This window comes from Rosa rugosa, chromosome 2 (genome assembly GCF_958449725.1).
Source record: "Rosa rugosa chromosome 2, drRosRugo1.1, whole genome shotgun sequence".
NCBI classification, from domain to species: Eukaryota; Viridiplantae; Streptophyta; class Magnoliopsida; order Rosales; family Rosaceae; genus Rosa; species Rosa rugosa.
The window spans coordinates 52,918,611-52,938,332 of record NC_084821.1 but is presented as its reverse complement, the minus strand read 5'-3'; the positions used below and the strand labels follow the sequence as shown (position 1 = coordinate 52,938,332).

At 38.9% G+C, this 19,722-nt stretch overlaps 3 protein-coding genes and 1 pseudogene across 4 annotated transcripts; 3 read left to right on the top strand and 1 right to left on the bottom strand.

Moving 5' to 3' along the window:
• Positions 1–96: 96 nt before the first annotated feature.
• LOC133730995 (uncharacterized) lies at positions 97–740 on the top strand (annotated as a pseudogene).
• Positions 741–2,364: 1,624 nt separating this feature from the next.
• Positions 2,365–4,500, top strand: LOC133734676 (seipin-3-like). 2 transcript variants are annotated; one of them, XM_062162294.1, is made up of 2 exons: positions 2,365–3,494; positions 3,780–4,500. In XM_062162294.1, the coding sequence occupies exons 1-2, from the start codon at positions 2,976–2,978 to the stop codon at positions 4,266–4,268; spliced, it is 1,008 nt and encodes a 335-aa protein (XP_062018278.1). In that variant the 5' UTR covers positions 2,365–2,975; the 3' UTR covers positions 4,269–4,500. The 2 variants fall into 2 exon arrangements, with proteins under 2 accessions (XP_062018278.1, XP_062018279.1); XM_062162295.1 differs by having other exon boundaries at positions 3,681–4,500.
• A 367-nt stretch (positions 4,501–4,867) lies between these two features.
• On the bottom strand, positions 4,868–9,954 carry LOC133728274 (uncharacterized). Its single transcript, XM_062155670.1, has 7 exons — positions 9,180–9,954; positions 8,557–8,796; positions 7,481–7,570; positions 7,204–7,353; positions 6,869–6,993; positions 6,249–6,378; positions 4,868–5,119 (listed from the first exon to the last, which is right to left on the bottom strand). Exons 1-7 carry the CDS (start codon positions 9,732–9,734, stop codon positions 4,994–4,996), a joined length of 1,416 nt encoding a protein of 471 aa, XP_062011654.1. The 5' UTR covers positions 9,735–9,954; the 3' UTR covers positions 4,868–4,993.
• Positions 9,955–11,465: 1,511 nt separating this feature from the next.
• On the top strand, positions 11,466–12,560 carry LOC133730994 (F-box protein CPR1-like). Its single transcript, XM_062158479.1, has one exon. The coding sequence runs from the start codon at positions 11,466–11,468 to the stop codon at positions 12,558–12,560; it is 1,095 nt and encodes a 364-aa protein (XP_062014463.1).
• Positions 12,561–19,722: the final 7,162 nt, after the last annotated feature.

Sequence of the window (19,722 nt, the reverse complement as noted above, 5' to 3'; positions counted from 1 at the left end):
TTATTACTTAACACACATTATGCCTCTATATATAAACCCACAGGGTGGTAATATGCACCGACATTTGTCTGCTAACTATTCGATTCGCTTATAAGAATGACAAGCGGTGTCGTCTACCTGAATGTTATCCAGGATGTGATCAACAAGGTCAGACCAGAGTTCATAGATGGCCCCGGAGAAAAACTACTCATGCAGCTTCAAGCAACTTGGGAGGCCAAGATGATGCAAGCCGGTGTTGTTGGTACGCCTGCTGTGGATCTCAATGTACCAGTGTTCCCCCCATTACCGTTACACGTTCCAGTTCAACCACAACCGCCTCTACCGGCAACTGGAGACAACTTGTTAAACACTATTCCTACCGGAGCACCATACATGCAACCTCCTTATCCTTGGATTACCTCTCAAACATATCAGACTGCTGGTGACGGGTTTATACTTTATACCCCAGCAAGGTGAAGCCGGAGAGGTCTTCAAGATTGAGGTTAGTGGAGGGAGCAGTAGTACTTATGTGAAGGTAGAGGGGGATGATGAGCCCCCATTGATTGAAGACGAAGACGATGATTTGGATGATGTGGAGGAGGGAGAGGAGGAGCATGAACACACAGAATTTGGTGTTGGCTCAGTTTGAGAAGGTGAAACGCACAAAGAGCAAGTGGAAGTGCACCCTCAAGGATGGCATTATGCACATGAACAATAGGGATATCCTCTTTAATAAGGCCACAGGAGATTTTGACTTCTGATTTCTTATGATATTATTGTTGTCTTAGCAGAGCATATCCGCTGTTTACCATATGTTCTCTTATTTGGGGGTTTTCTTACTTTTCTTTCTGAATATATACTAAGAACAAGCTTGAGGCTAGGGCTAGCTTTTTTGAAGAATGGATTGTTGGTTTTATATTTTTGACCTAAAAAGAAGTAACATTTTATTTCAATGACAACTAGCAAGGACTGAATGCTCAAGAATACACAGAGAGTGCAAAGACACCGGAAAATACTTAGGTCTAAACCGGTTTGGGCTGTTTGGGCTTGTGTGTCCAAACTCTCTTATTTGCATACAATCGGCAAATGTAAATCTATGATTTAACCATTCAAAAATTATTTCAATCATTAATGATCATCTCTGCAGAAAAATCAATGTAAACGAAAATCATATACTCATTGAATTGCATTAAAAAATGAACGGTTGATCATGAGACTGTTAGCTTTTACCAGAACTGTTTATTAACATGTCAGTTACTTTCTCACATTTCATGTTACTCAAGTCTTAAATTTAAATCAATTACTATTTCCTTTATAGTAAACAGGCGATGTGTCCACAGTGTTTCTAACAATAAAAGGGATGTTCTCTTTATGTTTATTGTTATATATATATATATATATATATATATATATATATATATACACACAGTCCGGCTACGGTGCGGACGGTACGGATTTCCCGTTTTCCCCCATTTTCCGATCACATTTTCACATCTTAACCGTTCAGTTTTTAGGTCCTAATGTATAGATCACCTCTGCAAAAATTCAGCCAATTTGGTGATCTTTAAGGCATCCAAAACTGCAAATTACAACAATGTACACGAACGGTTCCGGTTTGTTCGTGTAAATTGCAGTTTTGGATGCCTTAACGATCACCAAATTGGCTGAAATTTTGCAGAGATGATCTATACATTAGGACCTAAAAACTGAACGGTTAAGATCAAAATATGTGATCGGAAAGAATTTCGGTACGGACGTCCGCACTTGAGAAAAATCCTATATATATATCAGATCCTATCCATAGTGAGGCCTCGCTCTGAAATTAACGTGTGAGGTTGGAGTTTAGGGTCACTTTTCGGTCTCATATCCATATCTCGACCGTTCAGTTTTTAGGTACTAATGTATAGATCATCTCTGCAAAATTTCAGCCAAATTGATGATCTTTAAGATATCTAACTCGCTTAAATCAATGGACGAACTGAATCTGTCCAACCTGAACCGTACTAGCTTTAAGTCAGTTATCAATGCCTTAACAACCATTAATTTGACCGAAATTTTGCAGATATGATCTATACATTAGTACCTAAAACTGAATGGTCGGGATGTGGATATGCGACCGAAAAGTGACCTTAAACTCTAAAAACGCACTTTAATTTCATAGCGAGGCCTCGCTCTGGATAAAGCGCTGATTGAGCTACTTGGTTTACTCCTGGGACGATGTGCCCATGGTCCTCTAGCCGCTAAGTTTAAGATTGGGACAAATTAGTAAACAAGTGGTGCAGTGTTGAAGTGTGTGTCATACTAGTATACTACAACTTATCCAGTAGAACTACACCCTCAAAAATGAAAAATCTTCATACTAATGGCTAGCTGCACCATCCAATGTCAACCACAGCAACCACCCTTCCTTTTTCAGCATTCCAAGAAAAAAAAACTGTTGGTGACACATTATCATTTCCCGCCTATAAACTGTCCTTACAGTTAGAGTTGTAGTAGACCTTCACTCACTAATATCCTACCCCTTCTACAAATTCATCATCATGGAGGATTCAAGAATTCTCGAAGCTCATGATCTTTCTGATAATGGCGGCGAAGGGTTCTCGTGGGGTTTTGAACCCGAATGTGATGTTGAATCACAAAGGTTGTTCCATGTGCTGAAATGTTCTATGCTCAAATTGGCTCTGGATGGGGCTGACAAGGTGTTCAAGGATCATAGAACACTGAATAGTAACATATCTGTACTTCAATGTCGGGCTAGATTTGCTGGTGATCATGGAGGAGAAAGGTGGTCTAGTCTGGATTCAACCCAAGTATTTGAAGAAAATGCTGTTGAAGAAAGAAGAGATGGAGCTATAAGTCCCCCTTCGGAGGGAAACAAACCTGCTAACTCTTTGTTACATCATCATTCGAGCAAAGATTGTGTTAATGTATCACGAGTGGTAAATTCTTCTTAAAGGAACTATGATCCATTTCATTTGAACATTTTGGCCTTCATTATGGTATTGCTGATAAAAACTATAGGATTTCAAGTTAGCCTAGTGGTCAAATTTTTCACTTTCCCAATTTGGTTATTCTATTTTTCCTTCATGCTCTTGCTATGTCCATTTCAAACTCTGAGGCACATTAGAGGGTACTTGATGACAATGCTGTTGAGATTGTGGAGTGCTACATTTACCAATTTTACTTCAGCTGTATGTGGGGGATTTAAAACCCAAAATTCGCTTGCAGTGAAAGTAGGATTCGCCTTGTTCAGGTCAATCCATGTGTGTTGCATGCTTTTGGGGATTCTGGCATCTGGATTTGTGCTAAGTGGGTTTGTGATGAAACACCTGGTTGAGAAGCCTATTAAGACCATAGAGACCCTCAACTTTGATTACACCAAGACAAGTCCAGTAGCTTTGGTGCCACTCATGTCTTCTAGTGTTGGTGTTATACCTTATGGTCACAAATTGCGGATGATTGTTTCGTTGACTGTGCCTGACTCGGAATACAATCACAGACTTGGTGTCTTTCAGGTAAGTTCTTCTCATCAACCTTGACCTGGCTTGGGCTAAAAGCTACAATGCTTATATCTATCTGTCATCTTTCTACTGCATCTAGAGATTTGATATCTAATAATATGCGTTATTGTTTAGTTGAATCTCTTGCCATACAATCTGGAATGTTGCATTGTCTGATTGTCAGTCTGGACTATCGAGCAGATTCACAGTTCAACAATATAACATGCTGGACATGGACAACAAAATACAACCCCAAACTTGAAATGATGTGTTTGACTGGCCATTTGTTTCTGCTTGAAGGTAAGAGTAGAGTTCTTGTCAGCTAATGGTGATGTCACTGCTAGTTCGAGCCATCCATGCATGCTGCAATTCAAAAGCCGACCAATTCAATACATTCAGACCTTTCTGAGAAGTACTCCTCTTATTGCTGGTTTACAATCAGAAACCCAAGTTCTGAACATCAAAATCAATGAACACGCTGAAGGACTTGAGCCAACTACCCGCTTGAAGGTGATACTGGAACAAAGAGCAGAATTCCACCATGGTGAAGGCATACCTCAAAGTTACGCTGGATCTTTACTCCTTGAATCTGAGCTTCCCCAATTGAAAAGATTTGTGTGGTGTTGGAGGAGAACAATATTCGTGTGGACAAGCATTGGGTCATTTTTGGCAGAGTTGGTGTTCATCCTAGTCTTTTTTAGACCTATGCTTGTCCCAAGAGGGAGACCAGAAATGAGTAGTGGAAACACTAGACGCTCAAATATCATCTTCAGACATAAAAGCAGATAAGGGCGTCGAAGGACCGTGAGGGGATAGGTGTCGCATATTGATCGAATAAGATCCAAGTCTGACAGCAGAGCTAAATAAAGAGTTGAAAATGATTGCCATGAAAATGCAGATATGAATAAAGAGTTGCTGATCCCGTCCTGTTTCATATCCCAGTTCATCTTATTTTCATCTATCCTTTCCATTAGGAAAAGATGGAGACTATGACTCTAATTGTACTTGGATGATTGGAAGATCTATCATATACATCAATGGATTTTTTTTTTTTTCCTCCAAAACTAAATAACTTCAGAAATACAAGGTGAACGGCAAAACAAAAAGAACTCATTATAGCTTGGTCATACTTCATAGTTATCTAAATCATCATTGATCACTGCAAGTTTGCTGCTTTTTACTCTATTACTGCAGATTAATTAGCCCACAACCCAACGAACTTCCATCTTTAACAAGCATTTCGTCCTTCTGGTTTGTGGAGACAACAGTAACAACAGAACACCGTCTTTTGAAGGCCAAAAATTTTATTGTCAAAAAGTTCACATAATTTTTAACCAAAAAAAAAATCTAAACTAGTTCTAGAAATTAGAAAGGAATTGAGCTCCCAATACAGGAAAACAGGGAACATTGGTATGATTAGCGAAGATGATTCACGTATTCACATGTGGTATTGTCTTACAGAGCTTGAGATTATATACACTTACAATTGCAAACCATCGGGTTTAAACAAACAATTAAAACTCAATACCACTGTTTATCTGAACAGAGAAGTAAGGTCGACCAACATTGGTAAGTGGAGTATCCACTCTTAAGACTATACCAGGGCCCCCAACATTTCCATTCCACTTGGATCTGCCAACCTGAATCAGCAAGACCAAACAAAGTAAGAAGAAAACGACTTGAAAAATATAGAGAAAACAAATCCACAAACAGCATATCAACCACATCAAGTGGTCTAATTCCTGAGAAATTTATACATGACTAAAAGGCAGATGGGCAGTATCATATTAAGGATATGTATCTGGCCTAATATCATAACCAAACCAGGTAAAACTGGTTCTGGTGCATAGTCTAAATTCATGTTCACAGCTGTGCCTAACATAAGGAATGAAGAATGCAGGTAAATGAAGAAGCTTTGGTACAACGTCACAGCAAAAATGTGCCAAAAATCATGATTCATGGCTATGCTCAACACAGATAATGAAGTTCACATGGTATATAGTTCATACAAGAATAACACTACTTTTTGGCGAAAGGAAGCCTTTTTCTTTGGCAGCAGAATATAGGTAAGCGGTCTTATGATGGCTATCCAGAACCCTCCTTTAGTCTTGGTGCAAAACCAGCATCGTATATAGTTCACATGAAATCCACACCCCCTATTTTGCAAATCACACTAGTCATTTTTTATTTTTTATTTCAAGCTCATTCACCAATTAGTATAATTGTTCCAGCCGAAGCCAAGTTCAAGAAAATCTCTCTTTGATACCCTGGTAGCCTCATATACTAGTGCGGCATGTTTGGACATGGAGATTGGGAAGATGGACTGATGACGAAGACATGTCATGGCTTCAGTGTTTGCACTCCATTGGTTCCAAATGTTTGATGAGCCATACAGAGATGCCCTACTTGCTATTGAGTTGGCAAAGCAGGCAATTGGGGTAGTACTAGATTTTTACTAGTTTGAACGAGGATGATACTTGGGTAGCCTAAGAATTGCTGGGTACACCAGAGAGATTGGTTCTTCAGTCTTTTGATAATGAATAGTAATGGTGCAGAGTGTGGGGGGACAACTCACAAAGGGAACTCAAAGCCATAAAACAAGATGATAATTTTTTTTTTTTTAAGTGCGGATTTTACTCCCTGAGAAAAACAGCTTGTTCTTTGAGTATTTATTACAAAGAAATAAGAAAAGAAGAAATATCTGGAGATGTTTACATGAAATTAAACAACTTTCTGAAGTAAAGGACAAAGGTGCCAGCAAAAACTTACAGCTACTGAAGCAAAAGCAGAAGGATGTGTTGTAAATGCGCATCCACATATCAGACTCAGCTGCTCCTTCACCGAGTGAATGAGTTCGGCTCGCAAACCAGGATCGCTTCCACCCAACGTAGGAAATAAACTGACAATTGTGAAATGAAAACATGAATAACGTTAACACCAAGTACCAACAATATGAAGAGCAAACAAAGATGCAAAACAGATGCTTGTTACTTGCTCGAGTTATAAGGAATGGACATAATGTGCATCACCAGTTGAAACCAAAACAAACATTAGGAGTATATTGTAAGCAAAAACCATAACAAGGATGCAAGAAAATATACACCACAAGCTGAGTGACAAAGAAAAAGGACCATAACAAGGATGCAAGAAAGTATTCACAACAAGCTGAATTAAAATTGACTAAAAAAAACACACATAAAAGAAAAAACACACACACCCCATAAAAATCTCTTGTAACGGGAACTTGACTGCAACTGGAATAAGTTGAATGCAACACACACACATACCCCATAAACCCTCCATTTAGAACTTGAATGCAACTGGAATAAGTTGTTATAATGAAAGACAATTAAGTACAAGTAAACTAATAGAGACAGCATAGACCTAACCTGCACTGAAGTGTAGGCCGCACCATGAGACCAGATGTCTGCCAAGCCAAGGCTTGAGAAAGACCCAGTGTAAAAGACTTGTCTGGCCATTGTACCATTGGTGTGATACGTGTTCCCCATTTATTCTGAAAAAAAGAAAAATTCAAATAATCTTAATTAGAATAAACCATAATGACCATCTAATAAGGAAACATTGTGCATTGTTCATTTTAGATACAATGAGGAACTGAATCAAACTTTGCGAGATGTATACTATGCATTAGGTTTTGATAATACAATGAGAATAAGAAAGTACTATAATTTGTCAAAATCATTTAACTAGTTTGCGGTCTAACCTTGCGAGAGTAACTGAATCTCATTTCTCCAGGATATTGACCTTGAGCTTGTAGAAGACCTCCACAGAGAGGTAAGAAAGCACTTGTACTAAGCCCTTCACCAGATACATATGTGAATTGCCCATTTGGAAACTGTAAATCAACAAATGACTGGCAAGAGAGAGAGCAGATGAGAACTTTTAACCTCAAAAGCCTAACTATAGAACTGGCATGTACAAACAAAACAAACATATGAAGAGATAGACACGACATACATATTCCTGAGTAATTAACTTACACAGGCTACGGGGTTCAGACAGAGCATTGACATTAAGAGCCACCTTCTGTGTTTTGACCACACTGCCGGACAGAGAGAATGCAGCCCATTCTGAAAATGAAAACAAGTGAGCACATCAGAACACAACAAGGGAACAGGAAAATCTGGAGAACCATCCAGCTCACATGCATGATATAGATCTATCTACAAGGACCACCACCAACATAAGGATCACATGAACAGTTAAATCCAGCCTACTTGAATGCATAGAAAGATTATACGGGAAGTGATGATCTGCACAATGGTAATAGTAGCTAATAGTAGCTAAGAGCCTAAGACTCAACAACTTCAATTTAGTGATTTACTATTTACTATGACCCAACTGTCTTCACTTTCTGGGAAACGTGGTGTGTTGCCAGGAACTGATCAGGTGTTTTGTATGGATACATGGTCATTTTTTTGGGAATATAAACATGGGGCAGGAGAGGTTGGACCTTTACATCTTTTTAGTTCCTTGGTCGGAGCGTAATCATCAGGCTTTCTAAAAGAGTGAAAATCATCTTATGGAGTTGAAGAGTTATTAATACAGAGTTAATGGCATTTTCTCTTTTAAGATACTACTAGCTTAGAGCATAACAGCTGACTTTGCCAAGAACTGAGAATTCTCTTGGGGAGTTGATTGATAAATGTCTAAGTCGATTTAACGAGTCTGTATTTGTTTCAGTCTCTTGTAGATTATTATTAGCTTTTTAATTTACAATGTTTGGATGTGGGAATTGTTAGTATCTTTGCATGGTGTCCTCGGGTACCTTCTAATGATTGAATGGTGTCCTTGGGTACCTTCTAATGATATACTTAGCTATTAAAGAAACTTGAATGCTCAAGATTGATCCTTTATCAGGCTGCAACTGACGCAATGTCAAAATCTTTGAACAATTAAACCTTATGCAAGGTAGAAAATGCTATACAAAATAAGTAGTGCGAAGTTTGTAATATCTCTAGACATATAGCATTCATGTTCAACTGCCTGACTAGGTTTGTTAATGAATTAAGCTGTACATAACAAAAGACCTATAGTCAACCAAAATTGGTCGTACCTTCCTGTCATAGCCATACCAAAGCAAGTGTTGCTTTGACAAATGCACAGGCAAAAGAAGAGTCGCATCACGAACAAAGAGGACCGGTCCAAGCTGAACAAGAAAGAGTGACGAATTGCCATTTCTAGATGTTGAACTGCCTTGAGAAGCCTCTACTCTCCATAAATCTCCCCTTGCAACCAAAGAGCTTTCTAGCTCCCGTGTTCTACTATCATAAGTCGTTGTAGTATTTAGGATGCCCTGCACACAACGAACCATCAATTAAAAAATGAGCATCTAATAGCTTTCAGTATCCACTGAACCTTGCCTGAATCATATAATGTCCTAATAATTATTAACTTATATAAACTTCTAGGCAGTCTCAATCTCTTCACCTCTAGTTATAAGAATAACAACAACATGCCAACTGGTAAGACTTCAACCTAAAACTCACTCCGAAACTTATTCCCTCACCAAATACAACACGACATGAGCAAATTTCACTTGCACAAGCACCATGTGATTGATCAATAATATTAAACCATGCTCCATATGAAATGTTCTGAAACAAATATGACTTGCTATTTTCAGCCAAATTAAACACGAACATAGACCACAAGAACTATTTGATTGAAAAAGACTACCTGTGGTCTACCCAGAAGCCCAGCAGACCTTAGATTCAAGCCAGCAAGCTCTTCATCCACCAACCCATCAGAGCCACTATCACTCTCCACACCCCTAGAATCCCTCACCAACGGCCCCAAATCCTCCTTACCACTCACACCCACATCAGCTCTCAGATTAACCTTATCCGAATCGACCCGAATCAACGGCCCCAAATTCTCCTCGTGCCGAAACGGCACCGGCAAGCTCCGAAAGAACTGGTGCACCATCCCATCCAAGCAGGCCCCGAAATCGGCCCCGGCCTGCCCAATCCTGTTCCCTATGTCCAGAATCGCCGAAACCCCATTGATTCCGGGGTTCTCCGCCACCAACCCGACCAAGTCCCTCTTCCCGAAGCTCTGGCTCGGGAACTCGAGGTCGAACAGCTTCGAATTGTGAGAACTCGGCCACGGAAACGACGGCGTATTGATGTGGGTCTGAATCAGACCGGTGAAACCCTGCGCCAGACGATCCGCTAGGTCCTGGCCGTGACGCTGCACCTCCTCCCAAGCCTCGAAGGACCTCTCCACCGACATTTCCGGCCAAAGATGAAAGCTTTTTTTTCTCTTCCTTTTGAACCAGTCAGGGCTTGTTCATAGCAGAAGTGAATGAGTTCGAATTGGGTTTTGGGGTTTCTGGGGTTGAAATTGTGGGCTTTGGAGGTGAAGGGTTACAGTCAAAAAGGGGAGCTTGGGTGTTTTTATGAGCTCAGGAGAGGGGAGAGTAGAAATGGTCAGAAACGACGTCGCCGCAGGCAATGTTAGGGTTTTTTTAATTGGGGATTTTGGTAAGTTTCAAATTGGTAAATGGTTTTGGGGTAAAAGGAGCGGGGTGCGTAATGCGCACATAGCTTCCGTTAACGCCACGTTAGCGGCGAAAAGATGTTGTCATTTGTGGGGATGTGTGGCATAGAAGATAGAAGGATAGTGTTGGTCTCACCGTCCGTGGATGTTTACGCCGTCACAGACCAAGTGCAATTCGGTTGAGGAAAAAGATTTTTATTTTTATTTTTATTTTTTTTTGGAAGTAATCTCTAAAATGGCAGAATTGATATGTTCTCGAATTGACACCTGAAAAATTGTGAAACCGACCAATTACAAATATTGTAATTGAACTTGTCACCGCACTAGATACCGAACTTGGTTCAACTAAGTGGATAAGTGAGAGATAGAAGTCGCAAATTAAAGCAAAGAGACCGCAAGGATCAATCCATGATCGTAAGGCTCAATCTAGAGTTCTAGACTATTGCTACAAAGTGAATTGTTTGTATTTCTCCAAAGTTTTTGAAATTTTTCAAAACATCTGGAATGCTTGTATTTCTCCTAACTACTTTCTTCACCCTACAATCTTTTCTCACACTACATATATTTTTCTGGTTACAAGTTTATTTAGTTCGCACATTTACAGTACTCAAAATACCCTTTTCCAAATGTGGTTTAACTCAAATTCTTAAACTATTTGGCTTCCTCTGCATCTCGAATTCTTTTTTTGTTAGCATAACATAATCTTAAAGATGATGAATGCTAAGAAATAAAGCGTTTGGCCTTAACGATGAATAAAGAGATTAAAAATTAAGTTTAAGTACGTGTTTTGTAGGATGTAATAAGAAAAATAAATTGTAATTTTATATAATAATATTTTAGTCTTTCATTAAATCAGAAACTTGTAGGATGAAGAAAGTAGTTAATAAGGTAGCAATAGCCGCACCCAAATATTTATTAATTTTGAAAATTTTTTGCGTTTTTCCTAATTTAGTTCGTCTAATGTGACTAGGTATTCTATTCCTAGTTGGATTATGTTCATAATCTCAATAGACTATATTTACTTTCCAAGTTTGAACTTTAGGAGCATATTTATGGACTAATTCTAGCCAAAATTGAGAAAATATAAGGTTTCAAAATTTTTTTTTTTCTTTTTTTTTTTGAGTTGAAAAGATCATCCATTATCAGTAAGCCACGTGATAATACAAAACCATAAAATAATTACCCACTAACGACGGTTACAGAAAAAATCAGTCCCATTTAACTTCCTACGGACCCACGCCTTATCAGAAGAGGAAAAAAAGTTTTTTTTTTTTTTTTTTGGTGGTCTGATAGGACAAAAAAGTATAATAACAAGCTCCTCTTTTGCTCATCAACTTCTCCAAACTGCTTGCAGTTATGATTTTGATTTTTCGTTTCTCAGTTGTTCTCATAAACACTGTTTTGGTCATCTTTCGAAAATCTCTTAGATTATGTCAAAATATTATCTCGGAATCGAGTCATGCAATGGCAGTACCCGGCAATTTTCCTGAAGAACTCATAGAAGAAATCCTCCTGAAGTTGCCCATCAAGTCATTAATCAGATTCAGCGAAGTGTGCAAGTCTTGGAATTCCCTGATCAAGAGCCCTAACTTCATTTACACCCAACTCAACCGCACTATCCAATCCAACAACCAAAACGACTCTCACCTACTTCTACTGGAAGGGCTTCTCTCTTCGACTAAGATTTTCTTGTTGCATCCAGCACATAACCCTACATTCGATGTAGACAAAAAGCTTACGGAACCCTCCGCCATCAACACAACTGCAGGCTCTTTCTCATTAAAGAACTTTTCTGTGGTCGGAACCTGTAATGGTCTGGTATGCCTTGCTAATTACATCCATGGTGTTGCAGTAATTTGGAACCCCTTAGTTAGAAAGTATGTGATACTGCCTAGTTGTAGTGTTAGGTCATTGAGTGGTTTTGTGAGGTTTGCTTTTGGCTACGATTCACGTACCAATGACTATAAGGTTTTGAAAACTGTTGTTTGTGATCAAAAGCCTAGTCATGTTGAAGTTTGGTCACTGGCGAGGGGTTCCTGGATGAGTCTTGATGCTGCCATTATTCCTCCGGACTTTAAACCTCGAGACTATAGCTACTTGCGATATCCTTTTGTAAATGGTGCTTTGCATTGGGTTGGTCTGCGACATGGTGTTATCATGACGTTTGATATGTCCACTGAGTTATTTGGAGAGATAATGATGCCTGAAGTTGTGACAAGAGATGCAGAAAACAAATTTATATCCAAATACCGGGAGTCTCTCGCTTTGTTGTGTAAGAGTAATGAAAATTCAATTCACATATGGGTGATGAAAGAGTATGGTTCGGCAGATTCATGGATTCAATTATCAACTTTACCCCAAGGCAGTTGGACTCGGCCATTATGTTTTACGGAGAGTTGTGATGAACTAGTGCTTCAAAGGGATGGTGTAGGGCTGCAATCAGTGGACCTTAAGAGCAAAACAGCTAACAAGTTACCTGATAATATATACCTATACTCCATGAATTCTTATACGGAGAGCCTTGCGTTACTTGGGGATTCCAATGCTGTCTCTTATTAGGAACTACTAATAAGTAAGAAACATGAACATGTTGGAATAGTTGATTTTAGCACTTGCTTTCACTAGGGCGTTTTATTTCTTCTTCCTACTACTTAGTTTAAACAGTTGTCATTCGTATTAGTTATGCTAATTACATGAATGGTATATGGGCCTATGTATATCATTGTCGTTGTGGTTTGGTCACTGTTAATTAGATGCATGGCGAGCATTACATTGATTTCTTAGGTTCTCAAGCGCGCCATTGGCGTGATCATGATAACCCTTTTAACTACGGAGGTCTGTCCACCCTTGCTTTATTGACTGTACGCCACCCTCATTGCTTCCATGGTATATGATGAGTTACGTACACACATATATAGGTTTTTTTTGAGCGCTTTTACGATCAAGATTCGGTGTGGGGGATAATGTTTGATAAATGATTTGAAGGAATATGTCCTAGCTTTGATACAATAAACAGGGTGGATTACACTTTGATACGTTTTTTTTTTAACTTTGTTACTTTTTTTTTTTTTTTTATCACATCAACAACTAGTCTTTTTGTGAGCCGAACTCACAACCTCCCACTTTGTTACTTTGTGCAATTATTTACCTGTAAATTAAATAGTTCAAGTCATCAAGTGATATACCAAATTAAATATTCAAACCTAACACGTGTAGAAACTAATAAGGTAGATCATTTGGTAATTTGGTTAACGAATTTAGAGTCTATAGCACTACTAATGTTTGATATTTCCCTTAGCTGTTATTGCTAGTTTTGCCGGGTATCAGTTTTGGAGTAGATGCTTGAAAAAAAAATTAAAAATGGGCTTCTGACAATAATATTAATTTGGCCTCTATTTTAGAGAATCGATATTTGAGAGAGAATTTGTTGTACTTTCATTGATAATAGGAACCTCTTTATATAGAGCTAATTATGTAGACTTGTACATGGAAACATAATCATATAATGATTGTATATTTTCGAATATCTCCGAGAATATCTCTAACGTAGACCCTATTACAACATGCACAAGTAACTTAGAGTTATGTGGCACATATTCTGGATTTACTGAACAGCCTCTATCCTTTTTATATTACCATAGAAAGTAAGTTTTTTTCTTGTGTGGTTCTATTAAGACCTCGTAAATTGTTAATTGGACATCCCTTCATATTTTGGCACCCTAAACTTCCAACTATGCCCAATAAATTTTATTTTTTTCTCTTTACACCTCCTCCTGATCTTCCATCTTCTCCGCAATACTCATTGATGATACCAAATGGGCTTCTGACAATAATATTAATTTGGCCTCTATTTTAGAGAATCGATATTTGAGAGAGAATTTGTTGTACTTTCATTGATAATAGGAACCTCTTTATATAGAGCTAATTATGTAGACTTGTACATGGAAACATAATCATATAATGATTGTATATTTTCGAATATCTCCGAGAATATCTCTAACGTAGACCCTATTACAACATGCACAAGTAACTTAGAGTTATGTGGCACATATTCTGGATTTACTGAACAGCCTCTATCCTTTTTATATTACCATAGAAAGTAAGTTTTTTTTTTGTGTGGTTCTATTAAGACCTCGTAAATTGTTAATTGGACATCCCTTCATATTTTGGCACCCTAAACTTCCAACTATGCCCAATAAATTTTATTTTTTTCTCTTTACACCTCCTCCTGATCTTCCATCTTCTCCGCAATACTCATTGATGATACCAAAGCAACTCCCTCCACCCCCCCCCCCCCCCCCCAAACTCTCTCTCACACACACAGTGTCAAACTAAGCACACCAAACAACGATTAACATAAACCAAACACATATCAACAGCATCACGACTTTATACAGAGTGATCAAACAAATTTTTTTTTTTTTATGACAGAAAAGAAACTTACAAAAAAAAATTACAATATACACCCCCTCCCAGCTGATTCAAATATAACGCTAGGAATACAGGAAAACCAAACTCAAGGACTAGTATAGTTATAGGTCAAAGAGGCCAAATGATCTGCTACAAAGTGAGTGATCAAACAATTGATCGATTAGCTAGTTTTCAATTAACTACTTGATCGAATATATATATATATATATATATATATATATATATATATATATATATATATATATATATATATATATATCTTATCCAGAGCGAGGTTAGGGTCACTTTGCGGTCGTGTATCTACATCTCAACCGTTCAGTTTTTAGGTACTAATGTATAGATCATCTCTGCAAAATTTCAGCCAAATTGATGGTCTTTAAGGTCTCTAACTCGCGTAAACCAATGGACGAACTGAATATGTCCAACCTGAACCGTACTAGCTTTAAGGCAGTTATCAATGCCTTAACGACCATCAATTTGGCTGAAATTTTGTAGAAATGATCAATACATTAGTACCTAAAAACTGAACGGTTGAGATGTGGATATGCGACCGAAAAGTGACCCTAAACCCTAACATCGCTTTGAAATTTCAGAGCAAGGCCTCGCTTATATATATATATATATATATGAGGGCCATTTCACTAAGAGATTTTTTTTAGTCATTTTACGGGATCTGTTGTGGGACCCACTTTTTGATCGTATTTCGGCATCTCGACGGTTCAGTTTTTAGGTCCTAATATATAGATCATTTCTGCAAATTTTCAGCAAAATTGGTGATCGTTAATGTATTAAACTAGAGTATATCAATGGACGAACCGAATCTGTCCAACTTGAACTGTTCATTTTTATAATTGTAAATCGCAGTTATGAATGCCTTAATGATTATCAATTTAGCTGAAATTTTGTATAGATGATCTGCTCCTATAGACCTAAAAACTGAACGGTTAAGATGTGATATGAATATGTGATCGAAAAGTGGGTCTAATAAGCGATCCCTCAAAATGGCCAAGAAAAGGAATTCCTCACTAGAATAGCCCTAATATATATATATATATATATATATTGTGTGTGTGTGTGTGTGTGTGTGTGTGTGTGTGTGGTGTGTGTGTGTGTGTTGTGTGTGTGTGTGTGTGTCATAATTTAAAAACTTAGTCATCTGGGTGAGGCGATGAACAATTTGAGGAACTTATGGATGTCATCCTGATATGGGTTATGATAAGATTTTTTTTTTTTTTTTTTTTTTTTTTGCCGAAAGCACGAACTCGATTGGGATGAGTTTTGTTTTATCTGTTATTTGTTTCGGACAAATTTGAGTTTTAAAAGTTTCAAAAAATGAGGAGGTCCAAATACCAAATCAAGAGACCATTTTTTCCCCTTCTTGCGTAAAAAGCTAGGAATTTTTTTTTTTTTTGAAAGGAGCTAGCTAGGAATATAAAAGTGTTAGGACTTAGGATCGGAGAGTTTTATTTATTTATTTATTTAGGGTTAGGAGAATATATATAACACTGTTCATAGATCGAGCGTCATATCTACTCTCATATAATACATAGCCCAAACCCCAACAAACCTTCCATTGAAAATCTTATTGTGGAAATTGATAGAGGCAATGTCTGGCAGCAGCTATTTTCAGAAGAAATCCTCCTCAATTTGCCCATCGAGTCTTTAATCAGATTCACCGCAGTGTGCAAGTCCTGGAATTTTCTGATCAAGAGCCCTTCCTTCATTCACACCCAATCCAACAAGCAAAATCCCGCTCACCTACTTCTATTATGTCAAAATCATTGGCTTACTCGTTTCTCCTTGTATTGGGATAACCCTAATTCTTTCGATGTATGTAGAGTGCTCACAGGACTAACCGCCATTAACACAACTGCAGTCTCATATAAAGTGGAAGGAACCTGTAACGGGGTAGTGTGCCTTGCTGATTACATGCATAATGTTGCAGTAATCTGGAACCCTTCAGTTCGAAAGTATGTGATATTGCCTAGTCCTACTCGTACCCCACTGACATATGCAAAATATGCTTTTGGCTATGATTCACAAACCGATGACTATAAGGTGTTGAGAATTCTGGTAGGATGTGGATTTGTTGGCCAAAAGCCAATTCCTGTTGAGGCTGAAGTTTGGTCACTTGCGAGGGGTTCCTGGATGAGTCTTAATACTGCCCTTATTCCTCCGGGTTGTGAACCTCATAATCGATCTTCTTCTATCAATGGTGCTTTGCACTGGACTAGTCTTTCCCACGGTATTATCCTGACGTTCGATATATCCACTGAATCATTTGGAGAGATGATGATGCCTGAAGTTTTGACTAGAGATGTATATTGAGGGAAAGAATCACAACTGATTGATTTGAGGTGAAAGAAAGTAGCAGACAAGGTAGCAGAAGACAAGTCCTCCTTAATTGAAGGAGACAAAGAAAGTAGCAGACAAGAAAATGAAAACCTGCAAAAGGAAAAGAAAAAGGCAGAAAGAGAGAAAAGAGTGCAATATATATTCCCATATCGGCTGAAGCAGAAATAGTAGTGAAAACAACTTCCATTATAAATTTCTTTATGGTATCAGAGCAATCGCTCTTGAGGACCTAGAAACTCATACAAGCAAATACCTCATGGCTGGTGATAATGAAGAGCAGAGACTCATTGAACCCAGAACGGGCTCGAACTCTTCCAAGACTTCAGAACCATGGGAGAATTCCAATCATCCTCTTTTCCTTCATCATTCGGATCAACCAGGCGCTGTCCTTGTTTCACAACCGCTGATGGAAGACAACTATACGACATGGGTGCAGTCAATGATCATGGCACTCACTATCAAAAACAAGAAGGGGTTTATTGATGGAACCCTAAAAAGGCCGACTCACAACCCTAATGAACAACTGCAATGGGATCGATGCAACGTCCTTGTCAAAACTTGGTTGCTTGGAGCTATGTCAAAGGACATCTCGAGCAGTGTCATCCATTGCAGGGATGCTAGAGGTATGTGGTTAGAATTGCAAGAGAGATTCTCTCACACTAATACCGTGTTGTTGTTTCATATAGAGAACGCCATACATGAATGTGAGCAGGGCACCAACTCAGTCACTTCCTTCTTCACAAAACTCAAAAGCCTATGGGACGAAAAGGATGCTCTCTGTTCCTTTCCTCCTTGTACCTGTGAAGCAGCGGCTGAAGTTAAGGATTTCATGGAAACGCAAAAGACCATGAAATTTCTTATGGGACTTAATGAGAATTTTGCACAAACCCGCAGCAACATCATAGGGTTGGATCCACTTCCGAACTTGAACAAAACCTATGCGATGGTGCTACGCCAAGAGAAGCAGGCAGAGACTACTGCCGGCAAATCCACGACACCACCAGAATCTTCAGCCTTTTCTGTGAAGAAAATGACTCGTGATTTCAGGTCTGTAGAAGGAGAAGCCAAGTTTTGTGAAAAATGCAACATGACCAACCATAACACAAAGAATTGCAGAGCTCATCTCAAATGCACATATTGCAATGGGAAGGGACATACCTATGACTACTGCCGAAGGAGGAAGAATGCTGCTGAAAGTGGCCAAGCAAGATCAAAAGCAAATAATGTAGCCCCTCAAGATGATCACAAGGAAGCTGCGGCTAATTTCCCTTTTTCACGAGAAGAGTGCCATCAACTTCTCAATCAGCTCCTAACCAAAACGAAGGCTGCCTCAGCCAATTTGGTCGGTAATGTTCCCAATTATGAAGAGCTTTCAGGTAAACTTCACTCCCTTGCACAGAATAGTAAAGAGCCTATCTGGATATTAGATAGTGGTGCAAGCGATCATATTGTTTGTAATCCCAACTTGCTAACCTCACTAAAATCAGTCTCTAATCGTTGGGTCAAGCTCCCTGACGGTACCACAACACGTGTTACCCATGTTGGCACCGTAGTCTTCTCTCCACATTTTGTTCTTCACAGTGTTTTATGTGTTCCTTTGTTTTACCTTAATTTGATCTCTGTGAGCAAACTAGCATTCGACTCCTTCCATATTACCATCTTTCTAAGGCAAATTTGTGTCATACAGGACCTACAATCGGGGAGGATGATTGGGACGGGAACTGAGAAGGAGGGACTCTACCGCCTCAATCTACCACATAAAGGAACATGCAATGCGGTCCACACCACCTTGAACCTGAATAGCTTATGGCATCAACGACTTGGTCATCCCTCAAATAAAGCATCTTCATTATTTTCGTTTCTTGCAAATAAAGCTTGTGCTTCAAGTACTTGTTCTGTTTGTCCTTTAGCCAAACTTACTCGACAACCATTTCCATTAAGTACTACTCGTAGTACATCTTGTTTTGATTTAATTCACATTGATATTTGGGGAGGTTATCATGTTCCAACTCTTTCTGGTGCACAATATTTTCTCACAATTGTCGATGATCATTCACGAAGCACTTGGGTGTATTTGATGAAACACAAGTCTGAAGCACGCACTCTCCTCATTCATTTTATTCATTTGGCTGCAAATCAGTTTGGCAAAAACGTTAAGGTCGTTAGAAGTGACAATGGTCCAGAATTTAAAATTCCCCAATTTTATTCTTCTAAAGGCATTATCCACCAAACTAGCTGCGTCAACACACCGCAACAAAATGGTGTTGCTGAACGCAAACATCGCCACCTACTCAACATGGCCAGGGCTCTTCTTTTCCAAGCCAATTTGCCAAAACCTTTTTGGGGGGATGCCATACTCACAGCAGCTTACTTGATTAATCGAACACCTACTCCCATTCTTCAGGGTAAAACACCTTTCGCGATACTTTTTCATAAGGAGCCTAGCTACTCTCATTTAAGAGTCTTTGGTTGTCAGTGTTTCGTATCCACACATCCAACCCGTCCTAGTAAATTTGATCCTCGCTCCATGGAGTGCGTTTTCCTTGGCTATCCACACGGTCAGAAGGGGTATAAGGTTTATAACTTGACCACTAAGAAATCCCTAGTTTCAAGGGATGTGGTTTTCTTTGAGAATGTTTTTCCTTTTTCACAAGGTTCGGAGCCCTTTTCATCTCAAAACCCCGATTTGTTTCCTTCTCTAACACGTTTGGTCCATTATGATCATTCTTCTATTCCAACAGTTCCTCCTTCGAGTCCCACACATAACTCTCCACCTACAATATCTTCAAGTCCCCAGTCTTCCGCTGAAAACCAACCTAACACCTCTTCCATACCTTTTTCATCTCCAGAACCCGTATCTTCGGACATCACCATTCCTCCCTCGGACACAATCTCATCCGATCACATTTCATCACCTTTGCCCCCAGGACCAACT